Source organism: Onychostoma macrolepis, chromosome 01 (assembly GCF_012432095.1).
Source record: "Onychostoma macrolepis isolate SWU-2019 chromosome 01, ASM1243209v1, whole genome shotgun sequence".
In the NCBI taxonomy this organism is placed as follows: domain Eukaryota; kingdom Metazoa; phylum Chordata; class Actinopteri; order Cypriniformes; family Cyprinidae; genus Onychostoma; species Onychostoma macrolepis.
In genome coordinates this window covers 7564747-7590517 of record NC_081155.1, presented here as the reverse complement: position 1 = coordinate 7590517, position 25771 = coordinate 7564747, and the positions used below count along the sequence as shown (strand labels likewise).

The 25771-nt window shown below is 41.4% G+C and overlaps 1 protein-coding gene across 1 annotated transcript in view; it reads left to right on the top strand.

Moving 5' to 3' along the window:
* LOC131537015 (hemicentin-1-like) overlaps positions 1 to 25771 on the top strand; it is a 115650-nt gene that overhangs the window by 79337 nt on the left and 10542 nt on the right. Inside the window, exons 20-21 of the mRNA XM_058770228.1 lie at positions 15630 to 15887; positions 15987 to 16241. Coding sequence (XP_058626211.1) covers positions 15630 to 15887; positions 15987 to 16241 — 513 coding nt within the window. The remainder of the gene's footprint in view (positions 1 to 15629; positions 15888 to 15986; positions 16242 to 25771) is intronic.

Below are 25771 nucleotides of genomic sequence, written 5' to 3'. Positions count from 1 at the left end.
TTCAAGACTCTGAAAGAGAAGATGTGCTCCAGTCCGGTCCTGCAAAGTCCCGATTTTACCCAAAGTTTCCTGGTCCAAGTAGATGCCTCTGCTACAGGACTCGGGGCAGTCTTGGTCCAGGGAACCCAGGGGAACGAGAAGCCCGTTGTTTACCTCAGCCGCAAGCTGTTGCCAAGGGAGACTCGTTATTCGGCGGTGGAGAAGGAGTGCCTCGCCATCAAGTGGACCCTGGAAAGCTTACGTTATTACCTCCTAGGAAGAGAGTTCAGCCTGGAGACAGACCACAGAGCCTTGACCTGGTTGCATTCGATGAAGGACCATAACGCCAGAGTCATGAGGTGGTACCTGTCACTGCAGCCCTTCAACTTTAAGGTCAGGCACAGACCGGGAAGACTGAATGTAGTTGCCGATTACCTGTCCAGGTTTCCGGCCGGTACTCGGCTTGAAGAGGGGGAAGGTAATGTGACAAAGCGCCTGTTTGTCACTGCTGAGGGAGCGGCACTGGCCTGAACACACACACACACACACACACACACACATATACACTCCAATCACTCTCCATTCCCCCTCCCTTACCTGTTGTTTCCGCGTTCGGCAAAGTGAGTGCACGCGCTGAACCGGTCGCCCACGGACATTTCTCCACATCACAGTTTCCACCGTCTCATACCCATTCGCCTCACACACACGTTATTTGCGTATTGTCTTTTGTCCTTGTGTCTCCGTTCGAGTGTTTGTTTGTTTGTCTGGAAGTAGTCGGTCTTCTGGCGAGTAAACGCTGCATCGCCAAGCCGGGCAGACAGAGGGTGCCTGCTTTTAAAAGTACAGAGTGCGTCGCGCCGGCGCAGTGTCGCCAAAAGCCGGCAAAACCATTGTTTGTTTGTAACGGGGGTTATGTGTAAATTATGTGTTAATTATTTATGTGTTTCAATAATGATGAATATGTGTATTTGAGTTATGACTGGTAGAGAAGTGTTATTCAATGATGGTTTATGTAATGAATGTTTGCAGTGTGGGGAATATAAAATGTTTTAACATACCTGAATACTTACTTGTTAGTGAGTGATGCCAAAGAAGGGGCGGAGTCTGGCCTATAAAAAGGGAGGCCAGACTCGCACTTAGGGGCTTGTTAACCAAGTCAGCGAGAGTGTTACAGTGGTACCTCAAGCAAACCCTTATTTTTTTTGTATATTGTGGATACGGTAAGCCATCATTTTTTTATTTTCACGGACTTACGTTCCCTTTTCCCCTCCCCCTGAAGCGAGTCGGGGCACTTGCTTCATCACAGTCTATAAATGAAAAGGAGGAAAGTTCTGTTTTTATCCCAGTCAACACGTGAGATCACGCGATGATCACAGTGACATCACACCATTCTCATACGGTGATCCTCACAGTGTGAGTAATATGTGAGCTCATTGTGAACCCAAAATGTTGAGCAGGTTGAGAGGAAGCAGATCAAATATCAGTCGCTGGGGGACATTCTACTTCCTGTTTCTCAACACTATCACAGAGATATCACAGTGCTCTCACATGATGAGCTCATGAGTGCACGCCCAGCTAACAGATTTCTGTTATAAGAACCTTCTCCAAACATACAACTGACTTCCAGACACAGCCTTCGATGAAATCAACTGAAATAAACAAATCAACAGCTTCACTCATTATTAACCAGACTGACTTTATTTCTGTCAGACATCTACAAAAGTGCTTATAGAGAATTAACAGAGATTTAGATGATGATGTTTTATTGTTTTGTTTGATGTTACCATCATAGTGATTAGTGTTTGCTTTAGTTGGGCTCTTGACCCTTGACTTTATAACATTATATTTTTTGGGGCTGCTGTAACTGTGTTTGAAGAGCACATTTGTTATGGCAAGAAAACCCAAAAAGAGACTGCAACCAGGTGATATTGGTTTGTTATTGATGATAACAACACAGTCATCACCTAGATTCAATATGCAGTTTTGGTCTTGGGAAGTTATGGCCTAATGGTAAGAGAGTCAGACTTGTAATCCAAAGGTTGCAGGTTCGAGTCTCAGGCCAGCAGGGATTGTAGGTGGGGGGAGTGAATGTACAGCCCTCAATACCACGTCTGAGGTGCCCGTCCCTGGGTGCTGTAGCATAAATGGCTGCCCACTGCTACAGGTGTGTGTTCACGGCTGTGTGCGTGCACTTTGGATGGGATAATTGCACAGCACAAATTCACTTTCATAATAATTTATGAAGAATTATAATAGCATAAGAAACAAATATTATTAACTACTCTGATTCTTGATGTTTCTCTTTGTGTTTAAATGACAGTGTATGAATCTCAACAATGGTGACAATCAAAAACTTAATGTTGCAATGCATGCTGGGTGCCTAGTCTCTGTGCAGTGAGTGCACTTTGACCTCACATTAGTATGAGCACACAGTGAGGGCACTGTGAGGTTACACTTTTAGCTCACCGTTACCTCACATTGTGACCTCATCACGAGTATCCTGTGAGCTCATAGTCACTGTGAGATCAAATTGTTGACTGGGATGGGCAATGCGTGGGTTTCAGAAGGGTCTGTTCTTACTGCACTTCGCATTTCACATACTTTTAAGCAATAAAACAGTCTTATCAGATGGTTTCCCTGGTAACTGAGCCCTTTAGGGTGCTCTTTCAGGAGAAGGGTCCATAGACCCTCACAGTTTGTTTGTTGAATGAGAGGGTTTCCTGCATTATTCAGTAAATATAATGACTAAATATGTGTCTGATTGGTCCAAACGCTACAGCTCTATCTTCAGCAGGGATAGATAACAAGACTTCACAGTTGTTAATGATCCATTTTGTGAGTTTGAATCCGTCCATGCTACACAGAGCCCTTAATTCCTTAGCAAGAGATATTGCTTGAGGTATTGTGGATACTGACTGCAGACAGTCATCAACATAGAAATTTCTCTTCACAGTGTCAATGGATTATTCACTAAATGTACTTCCATTACCACTGGCAGTCTTTATTAATGCAAAGTTTGCACAGCTAGGGGAACTAACTGCTCCAAAAAGATGGACTAGCATCCTGTATTCCCTCAGCTCTTGAGATACCTTACCCTCTGGGCACCACAGGAATCTAAGGAATCATTAGGGTCAACACACATCTGATGAAAAAAGCTTTTAATGTCTGCCATCAGGACAATGGGTTGCTCGCGAAAGTGCAGAAGAACACCTAAGAGTGTGTTTGTAAGGTCGGGTCCCTGCAGAGTCTCTATATTCAAAGACATTCCTTAAAAGGTGGCGGCACAGTCAAAAACCACACGGATAGTGTTTTTCTTTTTATGGTAGACACCGTGATGGGGAATATACCATAATTTTCCATCATTTTGTTGTAGTTGATATTGTGGCATCTGCATATCCTGCTTCAGTGATTTTTTTCCATGAACGTGGTATAATCCTTGTGAAAGGGGGGATCTTTTCGGAATCTTTTGGCTAGATAGAGAGCTCTTTGCAATGCAACCTGGTGGTTAACAGGCATTCAAATTTCCTTCCTAAAGGGCAAGTGCAAATAGTGTTCATCTCTTAATTCAGCAGAGTCAGAAACAATTTTCAAAAGACATTTCACATTGATCGCCATAGCTCCTTTCCACAATTCTCAATTGTTTGCTATATAAATTTTGTTCACTTTGATGCGTGGCTTACCAATCCTATCAGGAGAGCTTCCATAACCACCATTGAGTGGTCCATTTACCACCCATCCTAGAAGTCTCTTTATTGCATAGGGCCCATTACCTTGACTGTTTATGATCCTTATGAAGATACTCTTTTTTGCTTTGCAATTAATTCAACAATCTCATTTTGTTTTCTCAGGACATTGGCTAGATCAGAATTGCTAGATTCACTTGAGCTTGTTGAACTGCTTCTGAAATTCCTTACGTGACTTACTGGAATTTGTGGTATTGTAAAATTTTGGCTTGGGTCTATCTCTGAGGGATCGTACATTTGAAGCGTTCTTGAGTACCTTCTCTCAGCGTCATCTAAATTGGCATTCATGCCTTCCTTAGGCACCTTAGGATGAACAACTTGAGGTGATGTTTCAAACTGCTCAAGTATATTTAGTTTGGCCATGGAAGCAGTTAGTTCTGTTTCAATGTTTAACTTTTCCTTTTTATGTTTCAGTTCTGCCATGACTTTAGCCTCCTCCATTTCCAGGGCATGTTTCTCATCTATGGCAGCAGCTCGTGCCATTATAGCAGCTCTCTCAGATTCAGCCACAGCTTGTGCACGAGAAGATGAATATGTGCTCCTAGATCTTTTACTAGTAGTGGTCGATACAATATAACTATGTTATCAGACTGGGCTTGTGCTACCTCTGTATGAGCTTGTGACTAGGGTGGTACATTCAGTGAACTCACCCATAAATCCAATCCCCTTTGAAAATTAATGAAATGAACTTTTGGTTCATACCAATCCACCTGATCAGCATATTTCTCATCCTCTGGAAGCAAAGCCTGCACTAAGGCATACAAATCATTAAACTAATTTAGTGCTTCATTTAATTTACCAACACCTTTTAGGACATTTTTCACATTTCTTTACTTCATAAAACTCTGAAGCTCATTTCTGTCAGGACCACTATCATCAAAAGATAGATACTTAGCATAAGTTTTGGTTTGGCGGTATGGTTCTGTTCTGTGCAAAAACTCCCTGCCCATCCATGCAGCCTGTCATGAATGAGCAGGGAGAGCAACAATAATAACCCCCTAGGGTAAACAGAACAGAACAAAGCAGATATCATTAATGTACTTAATGATATTTAAGTGTATTTAAGTCTGATTCAGCAAGGAATATCAGAAAGACAAGTCCTGACTGTGCGAAAGGAGGAGTTGGGGATGGAGGAGGGTGATTTGCTCCTGAGCAAGCGGAAAAAGCTGCTGATTGATACGGAATAGCGCTTATATAGGAATGCCACGATAGGTGTTGTATTCCTATAGGTAGATACAATCAGCTGAGAATCAGCTGATGCAAGCTTGACTCATGTGACCTGCCAGAACTAACGCTAACGCTTCATTTCTGTCAGGACCACTATTGTCAAAAGATAGATACTTAGCATAAGTTTTGGTTTAGCGGTATGGTTCTGTTCTGTGCAAAAACTCCCTGCCCATCCATGCAGCCTGTCATGAATGAGCAGAGAGCAACAATAATAACCCCCCCCCCCCCCCCCAACACAAATGATAGGCCAGAACTGCCCAAACCACAACTGATTGCATTCTGAAAGAAGCATATCCTTCTGAAATAGCAGAGACTGGGGCAGCAGCCCCTTACGGAGAAGGCAGTGAAGGGGTGCTCTTCTTTATAAGCAGCTAAGAGGAGCAGCAAGCCCCTTACCGGAAGAGAGTAGCAGCAAAGGGACGCTCTTCTTAATGAGCAGCTAAGAAGAGCAGCAAGCCCCTTTTATGCAATACCTGAAAAACATGCAGAAAAATTGACAGCTAATTGACTCACTAAAAATGACAGCCTAATTTGCAGCAAACACACGTACTGCAGCCATAGAAGCGGGCAATGAACGGTTAAGAGAGATCGCATATCCTACCTGGCCTAAAAGCATCAGCATCCATTTAAAAACTCTATAGAAACAGCATATAATAACTCAAATCAACTCATCAGTTTACAGGTTGTCGTCTCCCATTGACATTGTGCTCGTTATGTTACGTGTCTTCAAGAAAAATCAACAACAGGTTAAATATTAGCTTCTTGCTGTTGCAAATTTACCAAGTACCAGTACTTGCAGTACAACCAATAGCTTAAAGAAACAAGCAGTTCTAGCAACAAACATGATACTGAGCACTAGATAAACCCTAAAAGCAAGCAAAATCCCAATACCCTAACAGCTTTAAAACAAAGACCTTCTGAAATAGCATAGACTGCTGCACCATGCCCTTTAAGAAGAAGAGAAGCAGCTTCTTTATTCAGCAGCTGAGAAGAGCAGCACGCCCCTTTAATGCAGTACAGCATATGGCCAATACCCGACATTTAGGCAACAGCATGTTGCCCTTATCCAGATAATCATAAGAATTAATAACCTTTGGTAACAAAATCTACATACTACCCATTAAGTATCAAGCACGTTACAGGTACACTGATTAATGCAACAGCATATGAAATAGAAATAGGATAAGTTTAATGAAACAGAATTCCCAATACTAGATGAGTCTTAAGCAGCAACCTGTTTCATATCAGACAGCCTTAAACAACATATTAAAAACAAGCCTCGCTGTGGTAGGTTTACTGGGTAATGTTACCAGCGTGACAAAATACAACCAATTAGCCTAAAGCAACAGCATGCCTAGAAAACAAACATTTTACTGAACAACTGCCTTAACAACGAGCAATATTTGACGATAGCATAATTGCCAACATAGCATAAGGCAATGAGAACGAAATAAGAACTTAGCTTCGTGAAGACATTCAGAGATGAATAAAGGGTTAAATGTTCAGTTTTTACGTGGATGCTTTAACCCTCCTTGATATCTTTGCTTCTTCCAGCGGGGAAAGCAGATCTTGTGTAAAAGTGTTGTTGATGCAGTCACATTAGCACAACTTCAGCGATGAACTGCAGGCATTGCAGGCAAAGAGTCTATGTCAATGATATATCGTTATGAGAAGCAGTGCTTGCTCAGGTCACTTCCGAGTCTATCAGCTTATATGAATCGCGGCGAATTCGCGTTCAAGTACACAACCTTGTTGAATCTGGTGAGAACTCTGTGGGAAACGAACCCCTGAAAATTCCTGATTGAAAGCTTTCCCATAGAGATGGAATTTGCCATCTGATTTGCTCCTGAGCAAGCGGAAAAAGCTGCTGATTGATACGGAATAGCGCTTATATAGCAATGCCGCGATAGGTGTTGTATTCCTATAGGTAGATACGATCAGCTGAGAATCAGCTGATGCAAGCTTGACTCACGTGACCTGCCAGAACTAACGCTAATGCTTCATTTGTCTTTTTCTAATGCATCTTTTTTGTTCAAATGCCCAGTCTTGCTCTGCAAGAGCCTATAAGTTTTAACAGTTTCTGTTCATTAATCTCAGCAAGAGACTGATCCTCTCCTTCTTCCATTATGACACACAAGACATTAATTCAAAGCTGTCTTATTTTAAGTATGCAGACTTGCTTTTGATTATCGTGCATTTGTTTACCTCCTTTCACAAGTCAAGTGCGATGTTTTTTTTTGTCATCCACATTCCATACTTGAGGCAGGCGTCCGTCCTCCACTCCTCAAAACATATCAGATTTCAGCATTCCAAAACGAATAGTTGAATAGTCTCTTTGATACAATCCTTTTGAAAAGTGAAAGTGATGTGACATGTGGCCAAGTATGGTTACTAGGGGTGTGCAGCAGAGCCATTATTTGTATCTGTATCTGTGACAATCTCAAAATTATTTGTATCTGTATTCGGATGGACCCGGAAGTGGGTGTGGCTTAAACTGGAAGTTCGTCAAATTGTTCGATTCGTAGTTTCCATTTAACAAATATGCATTGTATAACTAAATAAAGTATATATATATATATATATATATATATATAATTATTGTAAATATCTTCTATTTAAAATTACAGGAAATGTCGATTAAAAAAGAAAAATAACTTTATTCTTCTTGTTTTCCAGTGAAACTTTGTGTCCAATTTGTCAAGAGACAAGTATCTACAATCTTAAATAAGAGCACTAGTAGAAAAAATTAAAAATTAAAAAAAAATTTAAATGGGAAGAAAGTGCTCATAGCAGAATGACAATAAAGCTCGCTTGAACTTGAAGTAATTTAGAGGTAATGTGTTGCGGTAGTCTGTGATCATTTACGAGTATTTTATCAACAGAGCGCAACAAATCATTTGGACCCTCCAAAAGCCTTGATCAAACATCACTTTTCTTCGTCTTGTATAATTAAAATGTAGTGCCACTTACGAAAAGGGCTAATGTAATGCGTTTTTAAAGTTGGATTTCGAAAAGGTTTGAAGTTTGACGTTTATTGTTTTGTTTGACGTTACCATCGTGGTGAGTGGTATTTGCTTTAGTTGGGCTCTTGACCCTTGACTTTATAACATTATATTTTTTGGGGCTGCTGTAACTGTGTTTGAAAAGCACATTTGTTGTTGAGGAAAACCAAAAAAGAGACTGCAACCAGGTGATCTTGGTTTGTTACTGACGATAACAGCACAACCATCACCTAGATCCAGTATGCAGTCTTTGTGAGGAGTTATTAATCTGAAGTTTTTTATAATAGCTCTGTGATTATACAGAATGGGACCCAGGAATCTTTATGAAAGATTTTAAAAGCGTGATAAGACACAAACATTTTGAAATACTGTGTCATTTAAACACAAAGAGAGACATCAAGAATCAGTGTATGAATCTCAACAATGGTGACAATCAAAAGCTTCATGCTGCAATGTGTGCTGGGTACGTAGTCTCTGTGCAGTGAGTGCACTTTGACCTCACATTAGTATGAGCACACAGTGAGGGCGGTGTGAGGTTACACTTTTAGCTCACGGTGACCTCACATTGTGACCTCATCACGAGTATCCTGTGAGCTCATGGTGAGATCACTGTGAGATCAAATTGTTGACTGGGCATAGCCAGCTAAGAGGTCCAGACCTCTGTAAATGTTTACTGTTCAAAAATAAAATTTGAAAACATATGAAAAATTGTTTAAAATCATGAATGTGACTAAATGAATGTGGTGACTCGCAGCAGCTGCGAAATGCAGGCTGAGTGAAGGAGCTTGGCGCAAGTGCAGCCTCCACTCTGCTCCGCCATGTTGCCAGATCTAGTTATTATAAGCGTCGCTGGACTTGTTTTAATACTTAATGTAACAGAGTTAATAAAGTAATTAGGGCAGTAATAAAGTGGGAAGATTAAGGTTGAGGTTAGAGATTATGTATCCTATTTGCAAAATACAAGATTTAAACTAATTTTGGTGCATTTTTCAGGGGATTGGTTGTGTTTGTTTTTTTGTAGCAATATCTGGCAACACTGCTTCGCCGGCACTGACAGGCAGCAATCAAAAAAGGAGCATGCGGATAGTGTATTGCTGAGGAGACCACATTTGTTAGACAAACGCAATGATCACCATGATATTATCTGTACAAAACTGTGTAAAATGCTGTCAAAGCAGTACTAGCCATTATTATTGCACAAATCTTAACAACCGCAGACCTCACTAATGTAGTGCTGTTCCAGCAAACATGATTGTCTGCCGAATATTTTTTTCTGTTATTCAGATAAATTTGTTTTGAAGCCATTATCTGTGCCTTTCCAAATAAGATATTCGGCTTCGGGCACATCCCTAATGGTTACCCATACTTGGAATTTGTGCTCTGCATTTAACCCATCCTAAGTGCACACACACAGCAGTGAACACGCACCCGGAGCAGTGGGCAGCTATTTACACTGCGGAGCTCGGGGAGCAGTTTGGGGGTGCCTTGCTCAAGAGCACCTCAGTTGTGGTATTGGGGGTGGAGAGAGCGCTGTACATTCACTTCCCCCAGCTACAATTCCTGCCGGACGTGAGACTCAAACTCGCAACTTTTGGGTTATGAGTACAACTCTCCACGACTTTCTTTTAAATCCTTCTTCCTTGTAAACCAACGTCTTGTAATTTCAAATCCACCTGTTCCATGCTCCGAGTATATCGAGGATCCATTGGAATGTCTGAATTGTTCCGTGTGCGTGCATCAGTTTTCAACTTTCTTGTAGAAGCCTCCAGCTCTGTATTTGGGGTTAGTAACAACTAGCAGTACAAGCAGTCCAGTCATTCCTCTTTCCGATTAACAGTTTATTTTTCCTCATATTTTCAGTTACAACATGCACGCCCATTACAATCACAGCTGTTGAAAACTGATTTGCTCCCCCTGATTCCATTTCCTGTCAATGCTTAAATGTGTGTTACCACAGGGGGGGGGCAACAACATAAATTAATCAACCAATTAAACAGGAATATTTATGAAATACACAATTTAATACAAACAAATAATGATCATGATTTAACATAAATAACTTAAAGTTCATCTAGGGTCAACAATAAGGCAACACAAAATGAAAACAACATATTAAAGTTGCCATAACATAGGCTATCTGTCGCATTAATGTTAATCAAATGATAAAAGAAAAGAGGGAATCACTCACTGCTCTTGATTGAATTGCTTTTGTAGTTTTAATAACACACTTAAGTAATTTTTATATCTTACTTTTTTAACTTAAATGGTTATGTTTAGATGTAAACTGAAAAAGTAATACCCTATACACTTGTTTCTTATATTTGTTCTTTTTTTTTTTGTAGTGATTTTGCTTTTTGCCAACCTAGGGAGGTGAAATAGTTTAGTGATGGGTACGCACATCACCAATGACGTTATGATTTTTGGATCACGTGTCACTTAAGGTGTGGTTATGAGTACATCACATAAGAAAGATTGGTGGGATCTCTAACTTGAAGAACCTTCCTCTGTATCATCAACACAAGGAAGACATAAATGTAATATGTTTTATTTTTTTAACAAAAGATACAAAAGAGTAATCACAACTACTAAATGAATACCATAAATTAAAGAGGAATAAAGTGTATAAGATGCAAGTCATTATGTTGGGTGTTGCTATGTCAGAGATACAGTATCTGGAAAGATAAAATGTTGCTACTCTGAAACAAATGAGGTGAAGAACCTTATTATACATCAAACAAATACATGAAAGATTATTAGTAATCAACTGCAATCAGCTATATAATATCTAATGTAAATTAGACAAATCATATATTGATAATATACAACAATGCAAAGGTCTCTGGAAGAGGTTTGGGAGTGATATTTGCATTCTCTGTGGTTGAGTGAGCAGTCCGGTGGCGGTGAATTCATCCATTGGTTGTGCTGGTGACAATGCAGTAGAAAAGTAGCAGGAATCTGTTTCGACGGCCTTGAACACGAAGCACTGGAGGATGCTGATCTACTGGAACACTAAAGGGTCCTCAAATCTGGAACACGCAGATTATGGCCCTGGAGTAGGTGCAGAAGGTCCTTGCCTGGAACACGCAAGCAAAGTACCTTGAAGTGAAGGTTTGCTTGTGTAATGGATCCGACGAGACGTGAGGCGTACGGATCCATGTGCAAGCTTTTATTTAGAAACATGGTCAAACACAGGCAGGGTCAAACATCAATAAACAGATATGTCGAGGGCAAAGACACAAGAGTATTCTGAGATCATGCGTGGGTCATCGATCGGCGAACAATATCCAACAGGGCAAGGCAGAGAGATAATCCAGGTACACGAGCAATAGTCCAAGTGAGGTGCAAACAGAGTCTGAACACCAAGGCAAGGGGTTAATCCAGGAAACAAGGGCAAGAATCAAAACAAGAGAAAACAGGCAAGGCAATACTTGCTCAGTTGTGATAACTGAGCGGGCAGACAGACCACAAGCCAACTCCATGATCAAAATTGGACAGGCAGACAATTAAAAATTTGACTCATTGACTGGAACTGGAAAGGTAGATTTTTCAGTGAGAAAAGCAGTGGCAAAAAGTTCACAGTCAGGCTCATTCATTGAAACAGGACAGACAGATAATTCAAAATCAGGAGCATTAGTGACAACTGAACAGGCAAACTCAGATTAATTCGTTGAAACTGGACAGACAGAAAGCTCAGGATTAAACTCACTGAGTGGAAGGGGACAGACAGAATGTTCACTAATGGTCTCTTTGGCAATGACCGGGTAAACAGGGCATACTGAAGGTTCATTTAAAGCTTCCATGGCAGTGATAGGGTTAACGGGACACATATGCATTTATAGTTTCTGAGCTCATGACAGACAGTTCAGAGTTAGATTCCTTGACAGACACAGGCAAGACAGACAGTTCAAAATCAACCACTATGGTTCAGAGCAGGGCAAATTTTCAAAAGCGGCTTCCGTGGCCGTGACAGAACAGGATGAGGATTCGCAGACGGCCTCCATAGTCGTGACAGGACAGGACAAGGATTCGCAGACGGCCTCCTTGGCTGTGACAGGACAGGGAGAGAGCTCACAGACGGCCTCCTTGGCCATGACAGAACAGGGCGAGAGCTCACAGGTGAGTACCACTGACACCTCAGAGGTTCTGCAGCAGATGCTGCCACCTCTGGAGGTTCTACAAGGGTACCATCAGGATACAAGGAATGTTCAGCAACGGTTCCTTCAACCGTAACATGACAGGCTGAAAGTGTATAGCTGGGCGCCACCACCACGCAAGGAACTGAAGGAAGCACCGCCGCTTCGGGAGGTTCTGCAGCATCAGCCCCCACCTCTAGAGATACCATAGTAGACGTTGCCACCTCGAGAGATTCTGTGGTGGTGTACGCAGCCCAAACGCACCAAAAAGTTATCCCCATCATAGGAAGTGCTTCAGACAGGGGAATCAGTTCAGCAACAGGAGGGCTAAAGTGAGTGGGTTTGGGGATGCCAGCTGTGCGCGCAGACACCAGCGGTGCATCCCTCACACTGGATACCAGACTAGGATACAGAGGGACTGATCCTGAATATCTGGGTGCAACAGAGAGGGAGTGACAGGACTCTGGACGATCGGCTGTGATGTGACGGGACTCTGGATGATCAGCTGTGACGTGACGAGACTCTGGACGATCAGCTTTGATGTGACGAGACTCTGGATGAACGGCTGAGACGTGACGTGATTCTGGCAGATCAGCTGTGACGTGAAGAAACTCTGGAAGATCTGCTGAGACGTGACATGACTCTGGCAGATCAGCTGTGACGTGACATGACTCTGGCAGATCAGCTGTGACGTGACATGACTCTGGAAGATCAGCGGTGACGTGAAGAGATTTTGGAAGATGAGTGGAGACATGAAGAAACTCTGGAAGATCCGCTGAGACGTGACGAGACTCTGGAAGATCCGCTGAGATGTGACGAGACTTGAGGCGTGACTTGCATCATGACGATCAGTTGAGACATGACTTGACTCTTGAACGGCGGCCATTTTCTGAAGAAACTCTTGAGTAGAAGCCATCTTGCCCTGAAGCTCTTGAATAGCGGCCATGTTGTGAAGGAGCTCTTGCATGGCTGGCATAACGTGAGCAGGCTCAGGCTTGGCAGACATGTTGTGAAGAGTCTTTGGTGCAACAGACCTGAAGTTCACAGGCCCTGGCTTGGTAGATATGAAGCTAGCAGGCTCTGGAGTAGCAGGTGTGATGTTAGCGGGTCTTGAATCAGCAGGTGTGACATTAGCAGGACTTGAAGCAGCAGGCGTGACGTTAGCAGGCCTTGAGGCAGCAGGCGTGGCGTGAGCAGACCCTGGCATGGTGTAAGCAGGTTCTGGAGTAGCAGGCATGACGTGAGCAGGCTTTGACATGGAGGCAGCCATTTTGTGAACGCGCTCTGGTGGAGCCACCATTTCAGTCAAGACGCGATGTCGCGTTCCTCATCCGCGACACCCACAGTGAATAGGGAGCCAACAGTCAACAAAGCAAAGTCCAAAAAACAACTCAGAGACGAACGCGGACCCTCACATCTAAGCTGAGATTGCAGAGGCTGATTAATGCCATCACGAAAAATCTCTATCAAAAGACAGTCCGGTAAATCCGAATAGTTTGCGATGGCTATAAATTTGCGAATATGATTCTCTAGCGATCGCAGACCTTGTCTAAGGGCTAACAAGATTCTTGCTGTGCCCATACCTGGCCAATGCTCCTCAGAAAAGCTGTTGGATCCTTGTGAGGCCGAGTATTCTGTAACGGAGCCGACGAGACGTGAGGCGTGCGGATCCATGTGCAAGCTTTTATTCAGAAACATAGTCAAACACAGGCAGGGTCAAGCATCAATAAACAGATATGTCAAGGGCAAGACACAAGAGTATTCTGAGAGCATGTGTGAGTCGTCGATCGGCGAACAATATCCAACAGGGCAAGGCAGAGAAATAATCCAGGTACAAGAGCAATAGTCCAAGCAAGGTGCAAACAGAGTGCGAACGGAAAGGCAAAGGGTTAATCCAGGAAACACGGGCAGGAATCAAAACACGAGAAAACAGGCAAAGCAAGACTATGACAACTAAGTTGGCTCCATAGGGCAGCTAACACTAGGAGAGTGCTATACAGAGAACAATACTCGGCGCTCTGTGAACGGAAGGCCATGGTTTATGTAAGCTGTGTGATCAGTGCAATCAGCTGTGTGTGTGTGTGTGTGTGTGTGTGTGTGTGTGTGTCTTCAGTGCATTGGATGATGGGTATTGTAGTCCGTGGGTGACATGCAACAGTAGTGTAATGCAAGAGTCAGTTCGATGGAAGGGTGACCTCTGGTGGCTATCGAGTGAAAGGCCACAGACCGGATGTGTGACAGCTTGCCAGACCTTAACAAAGGTCATAATTGAAAAATGTAGATTTTGGTCGAATTCAAGGATTTTTTTCAAGGAAAAAATTAAAAATAAATTAATTTAGCCCCCATCTAGCAATCCCAATGCTCTAAATAGTAATTAAATATCTATAAAATATCTTTATTTGTACGTTTTCTGAGAGAAGTACCTTTTTACTGTTTGCTTTTTGTGTTGAACGACTGACTGCTGTCCGAAGTGCCTGCTTAAAGACGACACCCACGGTGCTCTATCCCAATACACATATTCACAGATTTACAGTAGGCTAGATATATTTAAGTATTCAGGCAAACATAATATGTTATGTCTTAAGTGAACATTTGGAGAACTGTTGGAGAAAAATGATGTATTAGCCTACACTATGTCTTAATATAGGCTGTCTGTTGCATTAATGTTAATCAAACAATAAAAGAAAAAAGGGAATCACTCGTTGCTCTTCATATAATTACTTTTGTAGTTTTAATTAAGTCTTAGTATTATTAGTATTACGGTAGTTTAATTAAGTTTTAAGATCCGATGACAGTACAAAATACAAGTGCAAGTGAACATGGAGAGAAATACTCTGATGCTGTAATGTTGAATGTGATGTGTAAGTGAACACAGGTGCAAGAACTGACAATGGATCCACTAGTTCCAGTGTGTTTTATTACCATAGTGCAGAGCTACCGTGAAAGACAGAAAGGGCCAGTTCAGATGGAGACAGAAGTGAACCATGTTTGTCGTCAGAACACAACAGAATGTGTAGTAATTAACTTGCACTGATTTATTACAGCAAGCAAGTGCATATAACCATCATTGGGGAACACCAACCATTAACATGCCCCTAATCAACAGATGCTCAGCAATTTTTAAGTATAGTGACCGTCAGGGACCGTTATAAGTGACAGAGAATAAATTGGGCCTCCTGAGACAGAATCAAAGAGGGTTTTATGGGTTCTGTGAGAACAGTCGACTGTCTAAGCCCTTAAGATGGCTGTACTCAAGCAATCAACAACTGATATGTTTTGATGATATGGACCACAACTATTCAAAAACATTTGATGTGTATTCTGTTTCCAAAAATAAGTATATAAAGTAAAAATGACTGCAGAGGTGAAGACGACAGCTCCTATGATTCCACGCTCAGTCACTGTGTCATCAAGCCACATCTTTGTTATGGTTTTGAATAAGAGACCTCTAGAGGTGAAACTGACATTTTGGCTCTTTAGATCTTCAAAACATAGTATGTGATGTCAACTTTCTGATATTTAATTAAATCTGTTTTCTCTTTTAGATGCACCAAAGAACATCTCAGTGTCCATCAGTCCATCTGGTGAAATAATTGAGGGAAATTCAGTGACTCTGAGCTGCAGCAGTGATTCAAACCCACCTGCTCTGAACTTCACCTGGTTTAAAGGAGAAACATTTGTAGGATCTGGAAGAATCTACAACATCTCAAAGATCAGCTCTGATCACAGTGGAGAATACAAGTGCACGTCCATCAATGAACATGGAGAGAAATACTCTGATGCTGTGACTTTAAACATCATGTGTGAGTAAACGGTAGTTAATTGGTTGTATCAGTACATCTTCCAACTATATTTGATTTCAATTTTTTTTTTTTGTTAACAACATCTGTTTTTGATTTTAGACCCACCCAGGAGCGTCTCAGTGTCCGTCAGTCCATCTGGTGAAATAGTGGAGGGAAATTCAGTGACTCTGAGCTGCAGCAGTGATTCAAACCCACCTGCAGAAATCAGCTGGTTTAAAGGAGGAACGTTTGTAGGATCTGGAAGAATCGACAGCATCTCAAACATCACCTCGGATCACAGTGGAGAATACAAGTGCAAGTCCATCAATGAACATGGAAAGACATGGTCTGATGCTGTGACTTTACACGTCATGTGTGAGTTAATGATAGTTTAATATCTTTTACTTTGAAGGTACAATATGTGACATGTGCTGTCAAAATGACTCAGAATGTGCACTGGCTAATTTTGAGTTGGTAACAATTTATTTTAGGGTCTCTTAACTAGTTGCTTAATAGCACGCATATTACTAGAATATTAACTATTTATTAGTGCAAATTAAGCACATATTAATGCCTTATTCTACATAACCTTATTCTACGTCCCTAATACTACCCAATACCTAAACTTAACTACTTTACTAACGAATTAAGAATTTATTGAGGGAAAAATCATAGTTAATAGTGAATAAGTGTTCCCTGTTCTAAACAGTGTTAATTTTGGCAGGCATTTTTGATTTAGCCTTAGTCTTAGGGTGAATCCCATTTCTCTGTCTTACCCCTTCCCCTTACCCCTTCCCCTTATTTTTGCGCGTTCACGTGAGAGTAAGGGCTATCCCAATTCTCGTTTTGATCGAGGGGTAGGGCTAAGGGGAAGGGGTAGATACCCCTTAAAACCAAGCATTTTTGCGAGCTTACTTGAAACCGAGGGGTACCCAGAACACACTGCGCAACCGGCAACAATCAAGTATTTTCGGCTTAAATAATTTATTTAAAAATTACGACAGTCTTGTTTTGTGCTCTAGATAGTCCTGTACATATATATTTGCAACCATGTTCTTAATTGAAACGTTTTTAAAAAATCGCTAGTTTGCGACGCTAACGTTACATTGCTGATTTGCACAACAGTCCCGCAGACTAGCCTTGAATGGACTCCATGCATGTCTACAGTTTTAACAAGTTTGTAAAACGATCCAAAGTTCGTGATCAACACTTGTCGGCTCTGATGACGTAGCAGCCAGCTAGCGACGGTGTATGATGACGTAACCGTAACCAAGTGGTGTCTCATTTCATAGGGGTATGTTTTCACCCCTAGCGCTTACCACTTGGTTTCGAGGGACAAGGGCTAGGGGTAAGACGTAGGGGAAGGGGTAAGACAGAGAAATGGGATTCACCCTTAGTCTTGAGACGAAAATGCTTAATAGTCTTAGTCACATTTTAGTCATTTGAGTATTTCATAGTTTTAGTCGACGAAAAGTCATTGTATTTTTGTCAACTTTTAGTCTTTACTTTTAGTCAAAGTGCAGTTAACAACATTTATTTTGGTAGCTATTTTATATGTAGTATTCAAACAAAAATAGGCATCAATTCTTCTCTCTTTAGACCAAATCAATTAAGCTTATGAGAAATTTGAATCAAGGATTGAATTTGGAAAAACTGGAATACATTTTCATTTTTTGGTAGAGATACAAATTAAACTCATTTTTCAGATAAAGTAGCTTTACTTAAGTATACATTTATTTAACATCTTTTGTTGGTTAACATTTATGACACGGATAATTAGGAATGCTGTCCCTTTAAGACGGAAGGCACATGCATGCTGACACACATTCAGTTTTCATCCACCTGTTTACGCTCACTTAAGCCATAACTGACTGTATTTATGTGAGATACTCTGACTCTACATGATAGACACAGGACTGCTGTGTGTGTATTTGAGCGCTGAGAACTGATCGCGCGCTGTATGAGACTGAAGAAGTGGAGCATGCGCGAGAGAGCGCACTTCTATCAGCGCGATTCCGCCTATCCCGACGTCACTAACTTTAAATTAATCGACAACGAATTGTGACTCCCGGGAAAACCGGGACGTCTGGTCACCCTATCCCTAACCCTTCGGGTGCTGAGGCTATTGTTTCAGATCGTTAGTTTGCGTTTTGATCGCCTATCCGTCCACTGCAGCTGCCATACTGAGACTAGATACGCCCCTCATCTGATTGTAATCCAATGACAGAGACGCACATTTTGAAAGACAAGACAGTCAATTTAGCTTATAGGATGTATTTTGAATGTCCGGTAGTCCTCAAATAACATTTTAGTCCCGTCTCGTCTTGTTAATGAAGACGCGGCATAAATTTCGTCATAGTTTTTATCATCAGACATTAATTTGAGCTCGTCAATGTCTCATCTTAGTCACAGAAAAAAGGTTCGTTGACGAATATTTTTCGTCTTCGTCGACGAAATTAACACTGGTTCTAAAGTGTTACCAAAGAGTTCAATTAAGCCCTTGTCTAGCGATCCCAATGCTCTAAATAGTAATCACATATATACAAATATTAAATATCTTTATCTATATGTTTTCTGAGAGAAGTACCTTTTTACCATTTGCTGACCAGCTGACTGCTGTCCAAAGTGCCTGCATAAAGACGACACCCACGGCGCTCTATATCAATACACATATACACAGATTTACAGTAGGCTAAATATATTTAAATATTCACACAAACATAATCTGTTATGTCTTAAGTGAACGTTTGGGGAACTGTTGGAGAGAAACGATGCATTAGTCTACACTATGTCTTAATATAGGCTGTCTATTGCATTAATGTTAATCAAACGATAAAAGAAAAGAGGGAATCACTCACTGGTCTTGATTGAATTGTGTTTGTTGTTTTAATAATCATTTATAATCAATAATAATATTTGTAATGAACACACTTTTTTACATTTTTAGATTTTTTTTTTTACATTTTACTTTTTTAACTTAAATGGTTATGTTTAGATGTAAAATGAAAAAGTAATACCCTACACACTTGTTTCTTATATTTGTTCTTTTTTGTAGTGAATTTGCTTTTTGCCAACCTAGGGAGGTGAAATAGTTTAGTGATGGGTACGCACATCACCAATGACGTTATGATTTTGTGGTTATGAGTACATCACATAAGAAAGATTGGTGGGATCTCTAACTTGAACCTTCTTCTGTATCATCAACACAAGGAAGAAAAAAGTGTAATATGTTAAATTTTTTTTATTTTTTTTTTACAAAAGATAAACAAGAGTAAACACAACTACTAAATGAATACCATAAATGAAAGAGGAATAAAGTGCATGAGATGCAAGTGATTATGTTGGGTGTTGCTATGTCAGAGATACGTTATCTGGAAAGATAAAATGTTGCTACTCTTAAACAAATGAGGTGAAGAACCTTATTATACATCAGACAAATACATGAATGATTATAGCAATCAGCTATATAATTTAAATTAGATAAATCATATACTGACAATGTACAACAATGCAAAGGACTCTGGAAGAAGTTTGGATAGGTGATAGTCACATTCTCTGTGGTTGAGTGAACAGTCCGGTGGTGGTGACTTCATCCACTGGTTGTGCTGGTAAAAATGCAGTGGGGAAAGTAGCAGGAATCCATTTTCGACAGCCTTGAACATGAAGCACTGGAGGATGCTGATCTCCTGGAGCACCAAAGGGTCTTAAAATCTGGAACACGCAGATTATGGCCCTGGAGTAGGTGCAGAAGGTCCTTGCCTGGAACATGCAAGCAAAGTACCTTGAAGTGAAGGTTTGCTTGCTGGAGCTTAATCTTGTTGCAAATGTCTGTGTCTTCTGCCTCTCTGGGCTAGAGACTCAGAACTTGGTCAATCCACTTTGTCTCTCTTGGATGGAAACTCAGGATGTGCGGCATCTGTTGTTCTCTCGATGGACGAAGACTCTAAACATAGAATATATCTTTACTCACAGGCAGGAGGCTCAGAATATGTTTGTATCTGTTGCTGCCTCACAAACTGGAGACTCAGGCTCAGGAAACTGATGTTTCTATCTCTCGGGATGGTAGACTCAAAATGAGTGTATATGTTAGTATCTCACTCTTGCAGGCCAGAGACTCAGAACTTGTTGATCTTGTAAGAATCCATCCGCTAGCCCAAACAGCGGAATCCTGGTCGAAGGTTTAATGCATGTTCGGTATTTTACTTGCTGAATTTATCTAGATTTATCTGGATTTACCAAGTTCTAGTTTAAATTTTATGTCTAGCTCCGTGTTCAATCTGACTCCAATTCCAAGTGATCATAAAATTTAGACAATATATATAATTAAAAACTGATCACAGATATCGAATGTATAATAATTTAGATATTTGATTATTCTGGAAATCCCATACTTTCAATTATTCATTCATTAGCGACCTAGTGTCGCTTAGCAATTCATTCGACCAACTGTGAACGCACGGCACAAACTCGCCAGTTGATCTTACTCAGAGGATACAGGCTGATTATAATACCTTTAAATAGGCTGCACCCTGCTAGCACATAATAAAAAGTGTATGTTTTCTATAATCACAAAAACTGTAACTGTAACTGTAATGACGAGCCCCCGCTTCATTCATTGGTACTTAAGTATGATCTGTCCTGGACGCAGATTTGTGAAAAAACTAGACAACAACTCTAATCTACTAGAAAAAACATGATTTCAGAAGAGATCAGAATAAATCAAATATAACAATTTATTATTAGTCAGGTAAAGTTGCATCTGTCACGGTCACTGTGCAGTGCACACACAATAGCCACATGAAAACGAAGATTTAAAGGGAATAAGGTATTTAATATAATTCACGATGAGGAGGTTCAGCACAGACAGGATAACATCAACAATAACCGACAACCAGAACTCAAAGGACAGGAACTCATATAGGACAGATAATGAGGGACAGACAGGTGGACACAATGAAGGTGATTAACTAATAATTAGACAATGAACTAATGAGAACAGGAACAGAACCAAATATGGGCAAACAGGAAGGGAACACAGGCAGACACAAAACTAGAGTCCAGTGGGTTGTGACAATTCGCCCCCCTCCCGGAAGGCGTGGCCTCATGCCGTGGAGCAAAGGGAGGGAGGGTGGGGGACTTAGGAGGAGGAAAAAGGAGTGGATATGGGATGGTGACATGGGATGGTGACAGGGGATGGCGAAGGGCTGGCAGGAAGGCAGGCAGGCAGGCAATAGCAGAGGAGGTTCGGGCGGAGGACGGACACCCGGGAGGAGGACGACTAACAGAGTCCAGGGTGGAGATGGAAGGAGCCAGGGCGGATCAGATGGGAGGAGACAGGAGGGACTTGGAGCAGGAGGAGCCCGGCGGGACCCAGGCCACAATCACGATGGTGGCCCATGGAGGAGCCGATGGAGGGAGGAGCCATGGTGGAGGAGTGGCCGCCGACTCCATGGGGCCGTCCAATGGCGGTGGAGCAGGTGGTGGTAGAGCCTGAGGTGGCGACAGAGAGCCGAAGAGCCAGGGTGACGCTGAGGATCCGGAGGGCCAAGGTGGAGCCGGAGCGACAGAGGACTGAGGTGGAGCAAAGGACGACAGCAAAACTGGAGTGGTGCAGTCCCAAGGTGGAGGTAGGGGGACGACTGACCAAGGCAGAGCTGGAGGGACAGGGGAGCCAGGCGGAGCTGGTGGACTGATGGGCTCCGGTGGAGACGAGGGAGCTGGAAGCCAAGGTGGAGCCGCTGGGTCGCAGGACCGAGGAGGAGTCTGGGCCTCGGAGGCTGAAGGCGGAGTTGAGGGATCCTCCAGACTCAACGCCAATGGAGCTGGAGATCAGCAGACTAGCGGCGAACCCCCGCCACAGATGGTGAGCTGAGGGTGAGCAGAAAGGCTGACGGAATCCAGCGATGAAGGTGTTGAAACAGGGGCCATATCAATAAGAGGAGGTGGGAGAGGGAGGTTGGGTGGGATATATTCCCAGGCAGTTCGGGAGATGGGTGAATGACGAGTGTATCCGAATGAAAGTCTATTAAATCTCCCAGGTCCAGCTCATGCTCACCGCGTTGCGCATTGCGGGGTGGTAGTTGACTGGGCTCTGGGTCCCGAGTGGGGCTGTTGTCGTTGTACGCCATGTCCACAGTCAGGTGCGACTTGCCAGACACCAGTACCCACTCAATGAAGGCGGCGAGGCTCTCTCGAGGACCATCCCCGGACAACTTCACTCGTGTGGAGGTGTTCAGTCCAGCTTGATAAAACGAGCAGAGGCAGTTGTCCGGGTAGTGTGTCAGGTTGGCAAGAAACACAAAGTCTTTGGTGTGGTCCTTCGAGAGAGCGGCCTCCCTGCTCCAGCAGGAGGACGAGGACAGCAGGATCGTCCATGACAACAAACAAAAAAACTGGCAAAAACGGAAAACAAAATGAGAGGAAGACGCCGCTATACTTTTTTTCTTAGGGTCGGTTATTCTGTCACGGTCACTGTGCAGTGCACACACAATAGCCACGTGAAAATTAAGATTTAAAGGGAATAAGGTATTTACTATAAGTCACGATGAGGAGGTTCAGCACACACAGGGTAACATCAACAATAACCCGACAACCAGAACTCAAAGGACAGGAATTCATATAGGGCGGATAACAAGGGACAGACAGGTGGACACAATGAAGGTGATTAACTAATAATTAGACAATGAACTAATGAGAACAGGATCAGAACCAATTATGGGCAAAGAAAAAGGGAACATAGGCAGAGACAAAACTAGAGTCCAGTGAGTTGTGACAGTATCATGCCAATTACATAATGAAACAATTAGAAGCCAATTTAGGAAGGATAATGCAATTGTGAATCACATTGTAACCGTGTGGCAACCCTGCTTCTGTACATAGAGACTGTGGCTATATGGGAAATAGCCAAGTGACCTACGCAGGAGATTAACAAATTTAACATAGTCACACACGTAACAGTTATCCTAATTAAACACAAGGCACATGGTCTAAAATCATAGCAAAGCATTCAGATGTTTTAGAGAATAAACTTAATTAGCCTATGTGCACATGTAGTAGCACAAACAACTATACAGTGTGCTCTACACAATTACATTTTTGAATCATACCAGAGACCCTCACACACTGCATGGGGTTTTCTGACTACAGAAATTCCAACCCAGTCAACACGTGAGATCACACGATGATCACAGTGACATCACACCATTCTCACACGGTGATCCTCACAGTGTGAGTAATATGTGAGATCATTGTGAACTCAAAATGTTGAGCAGGTTGAGAGAAGGCAGCTCAAATATCAGTCGCTGGGGGACATTCTACTTCCTGTTTCTCAACACTATCACAGAGATATCACAGTGCTCTCACATGATGAGCTCATGAGTGCACGCCCAGCTAACAGATTTCTGTTATAAGAACCTTCTCCAAACATACAACTGACTTCCAGACACAGCCTTCGATGAAATCAACTGAAATAAACGAATCACCAGCTTCACTCATTATTAACCAGACTGACTTCATTTCTGTTAGACATCTACAAAAGCGCTTATTGAGAATTAACAGAGATTTAGATGGTGATGTTTTATTGTTTTGTTTGACGTTACCATCGTGGCAAGTAGTGTTTGCTTTAGTTGGGCTCTTGACCCTTGACTTTATAACATTATATTTTTTGGGCTGCTGTAACTGTGTTCGTAAAGCACATTTGTTATGGCAAGGGAAACCAAAAAGAGACTGCAACCAGGTGATGCTGATCTGTTATTGATGATAACACAGTCATCACCTAGATTCAATATGCAGTCTTGGTGAGGTTTTGTTATTCTAAAGTTTCTAAATATAATAGCTCTGTGATTATACAGCATAGGATCCAGCAGTCTCATAATCAGTTATGAAGAATTATAAAAGCATAAGACACAAATATAATTAACTACCCTGTCGTTCAAAAACAAAGAGAGACATCAAGAATCAGTGTATGAATCTCAACAATGGTGACAATCAAAAGTGTCATGCTGCAGTGCATGCTGGGTACCTAGTCTCTGTGCAGTGAGTGCACTTTGACCTCACATTAGTATGAGCACACAGTGAGGGGCTGTGAGGTTACACTTTTAGCTCACTGTTACCTCACATTGTGACCTCATCACGAGTATCCTGTGAGCTCATGGTGACATCACTGTGAGATAAAATTGTTGACTGGGATATTTAGCTAATTATGGTCAGTAATTGTCGTGTTTGGGCTGTAATAATCGGTTGAAGCAGAAAATTATTTGGGTTACTATAGACTACCAACAGTTATAATAAATCAAGGAGAAGACTGCAAAAAAATAAATAAATAAAAAAATCAGTCTAAGGAAAGACGTAGGGTGACCAGGTTGGTGATCATATGCAGAGATGGGCACAATTACATAAAAAAGTATTTAGTTACAAATTACAAATACAAGCTCATCAAATGTATTTAATTAAAATACAAAAATACTGGTGTGAGAAATGTATTTAATTAAAATACACGTATTTTGTTATTTGAAAATACAATCAATATTTACAAGCAATCAAGTGCAAGAGACCGTTCCATAACATTTAGATACACATATAAGAGAAAAAATAAGTGCTTTCTCCTCCTCGAACAACGTATTTATAAACAAATTGATCTTTAATCCTAACACTACACAATATATGCAATATATTGATCCATATTTCTTCTAATTTCTGTTTACATGAGTACTATCAAGCAATTCTACACTTTTATTTTTTCATGTTTCTTTATCGCTCCTTTATCCTTTCTTTATAAGCATGTCAAAAATTAAACAGTCCTGCGAAACTGTATTGTCAGACTCAAGAAAATGGCTCCAGCTATTTCACTGTCAACAGTAAAGATTAACTCTTGAAAATGTCGATATTTAGCTGTTAAAGGGCTCCATGTAGAATACAGAAACCCTTGTTTTTAGTGACACCGGTGGCCCTTACGTGAACTGTGGTCAGTAACTCATTGCTCACGCTCTTGCACACACTCCATAGTAATGCCAGTGAGCAACGGCCAGTGAGATTCACCAACATCATATCGACAGACGAGGTTCATTAAAATTACACTGTGATGACAGTTTCCCTTGGATTTTCCCATCAAAACTGCCCTGAGTCATTCACATAATAATTAGTCTACAGGCTTTCATTTATTTTTTTTTTTTCGTTACATGCTGTTCAGACATTAGCAATACTATTTATTTTAAATTAATACTTGAAAAAAATTCAGGTTGTCTATAGAAACAAGTAGCTAACTTTTGCCAAGCAAGCCAACACCACTTGTCAACTAGCAAGTAAAGTTCTAGAGCAGCTTTTTCTTCTGTCCTGTAATAACATTCAGTGAGCAATATCTGATAGTATATATATTTTAATACATACTTAGCCAGTCTACACTGAGCACCAAAACAGCTTCTTTCATTTCCAGCCCAGAACGGTAGAAAAGACATTGTTAAAGTACTCCATGTGACTTCATTGGTTTAACCTCAATTTGATTAAGAAACATGAGTGCTTTGTTTGCACAATAAAACATAATTTACAACTTTTTTCATGAAAATATTGATCTGCATTGTGTTCACAAAAGCATTCAAATGCATTTGTGTTGTTTTCACGAGATAGAAGACTCGCGTCAACACAAAGCACATGAGTGAGTGTTCACTAGAGTACCACAACACATGTGTTGTAATATTTTTGGAAATAAAGTGGTAAATTATGTTTTTTGTGCAAAAAAAGCACTCGTGCCACTTAATAAAATGGAATACTTAATGACATGGATTACTTGATGTCTTTCCTACCGTTCTGGACCTTGAATGTGTAAGTTGCATGACTGACTGTAGAGGGACAGAAAGATCTAGGATTTCATCAAAAATATTTTAACCCTCAGGCGTACCTCGAGTAGGGTT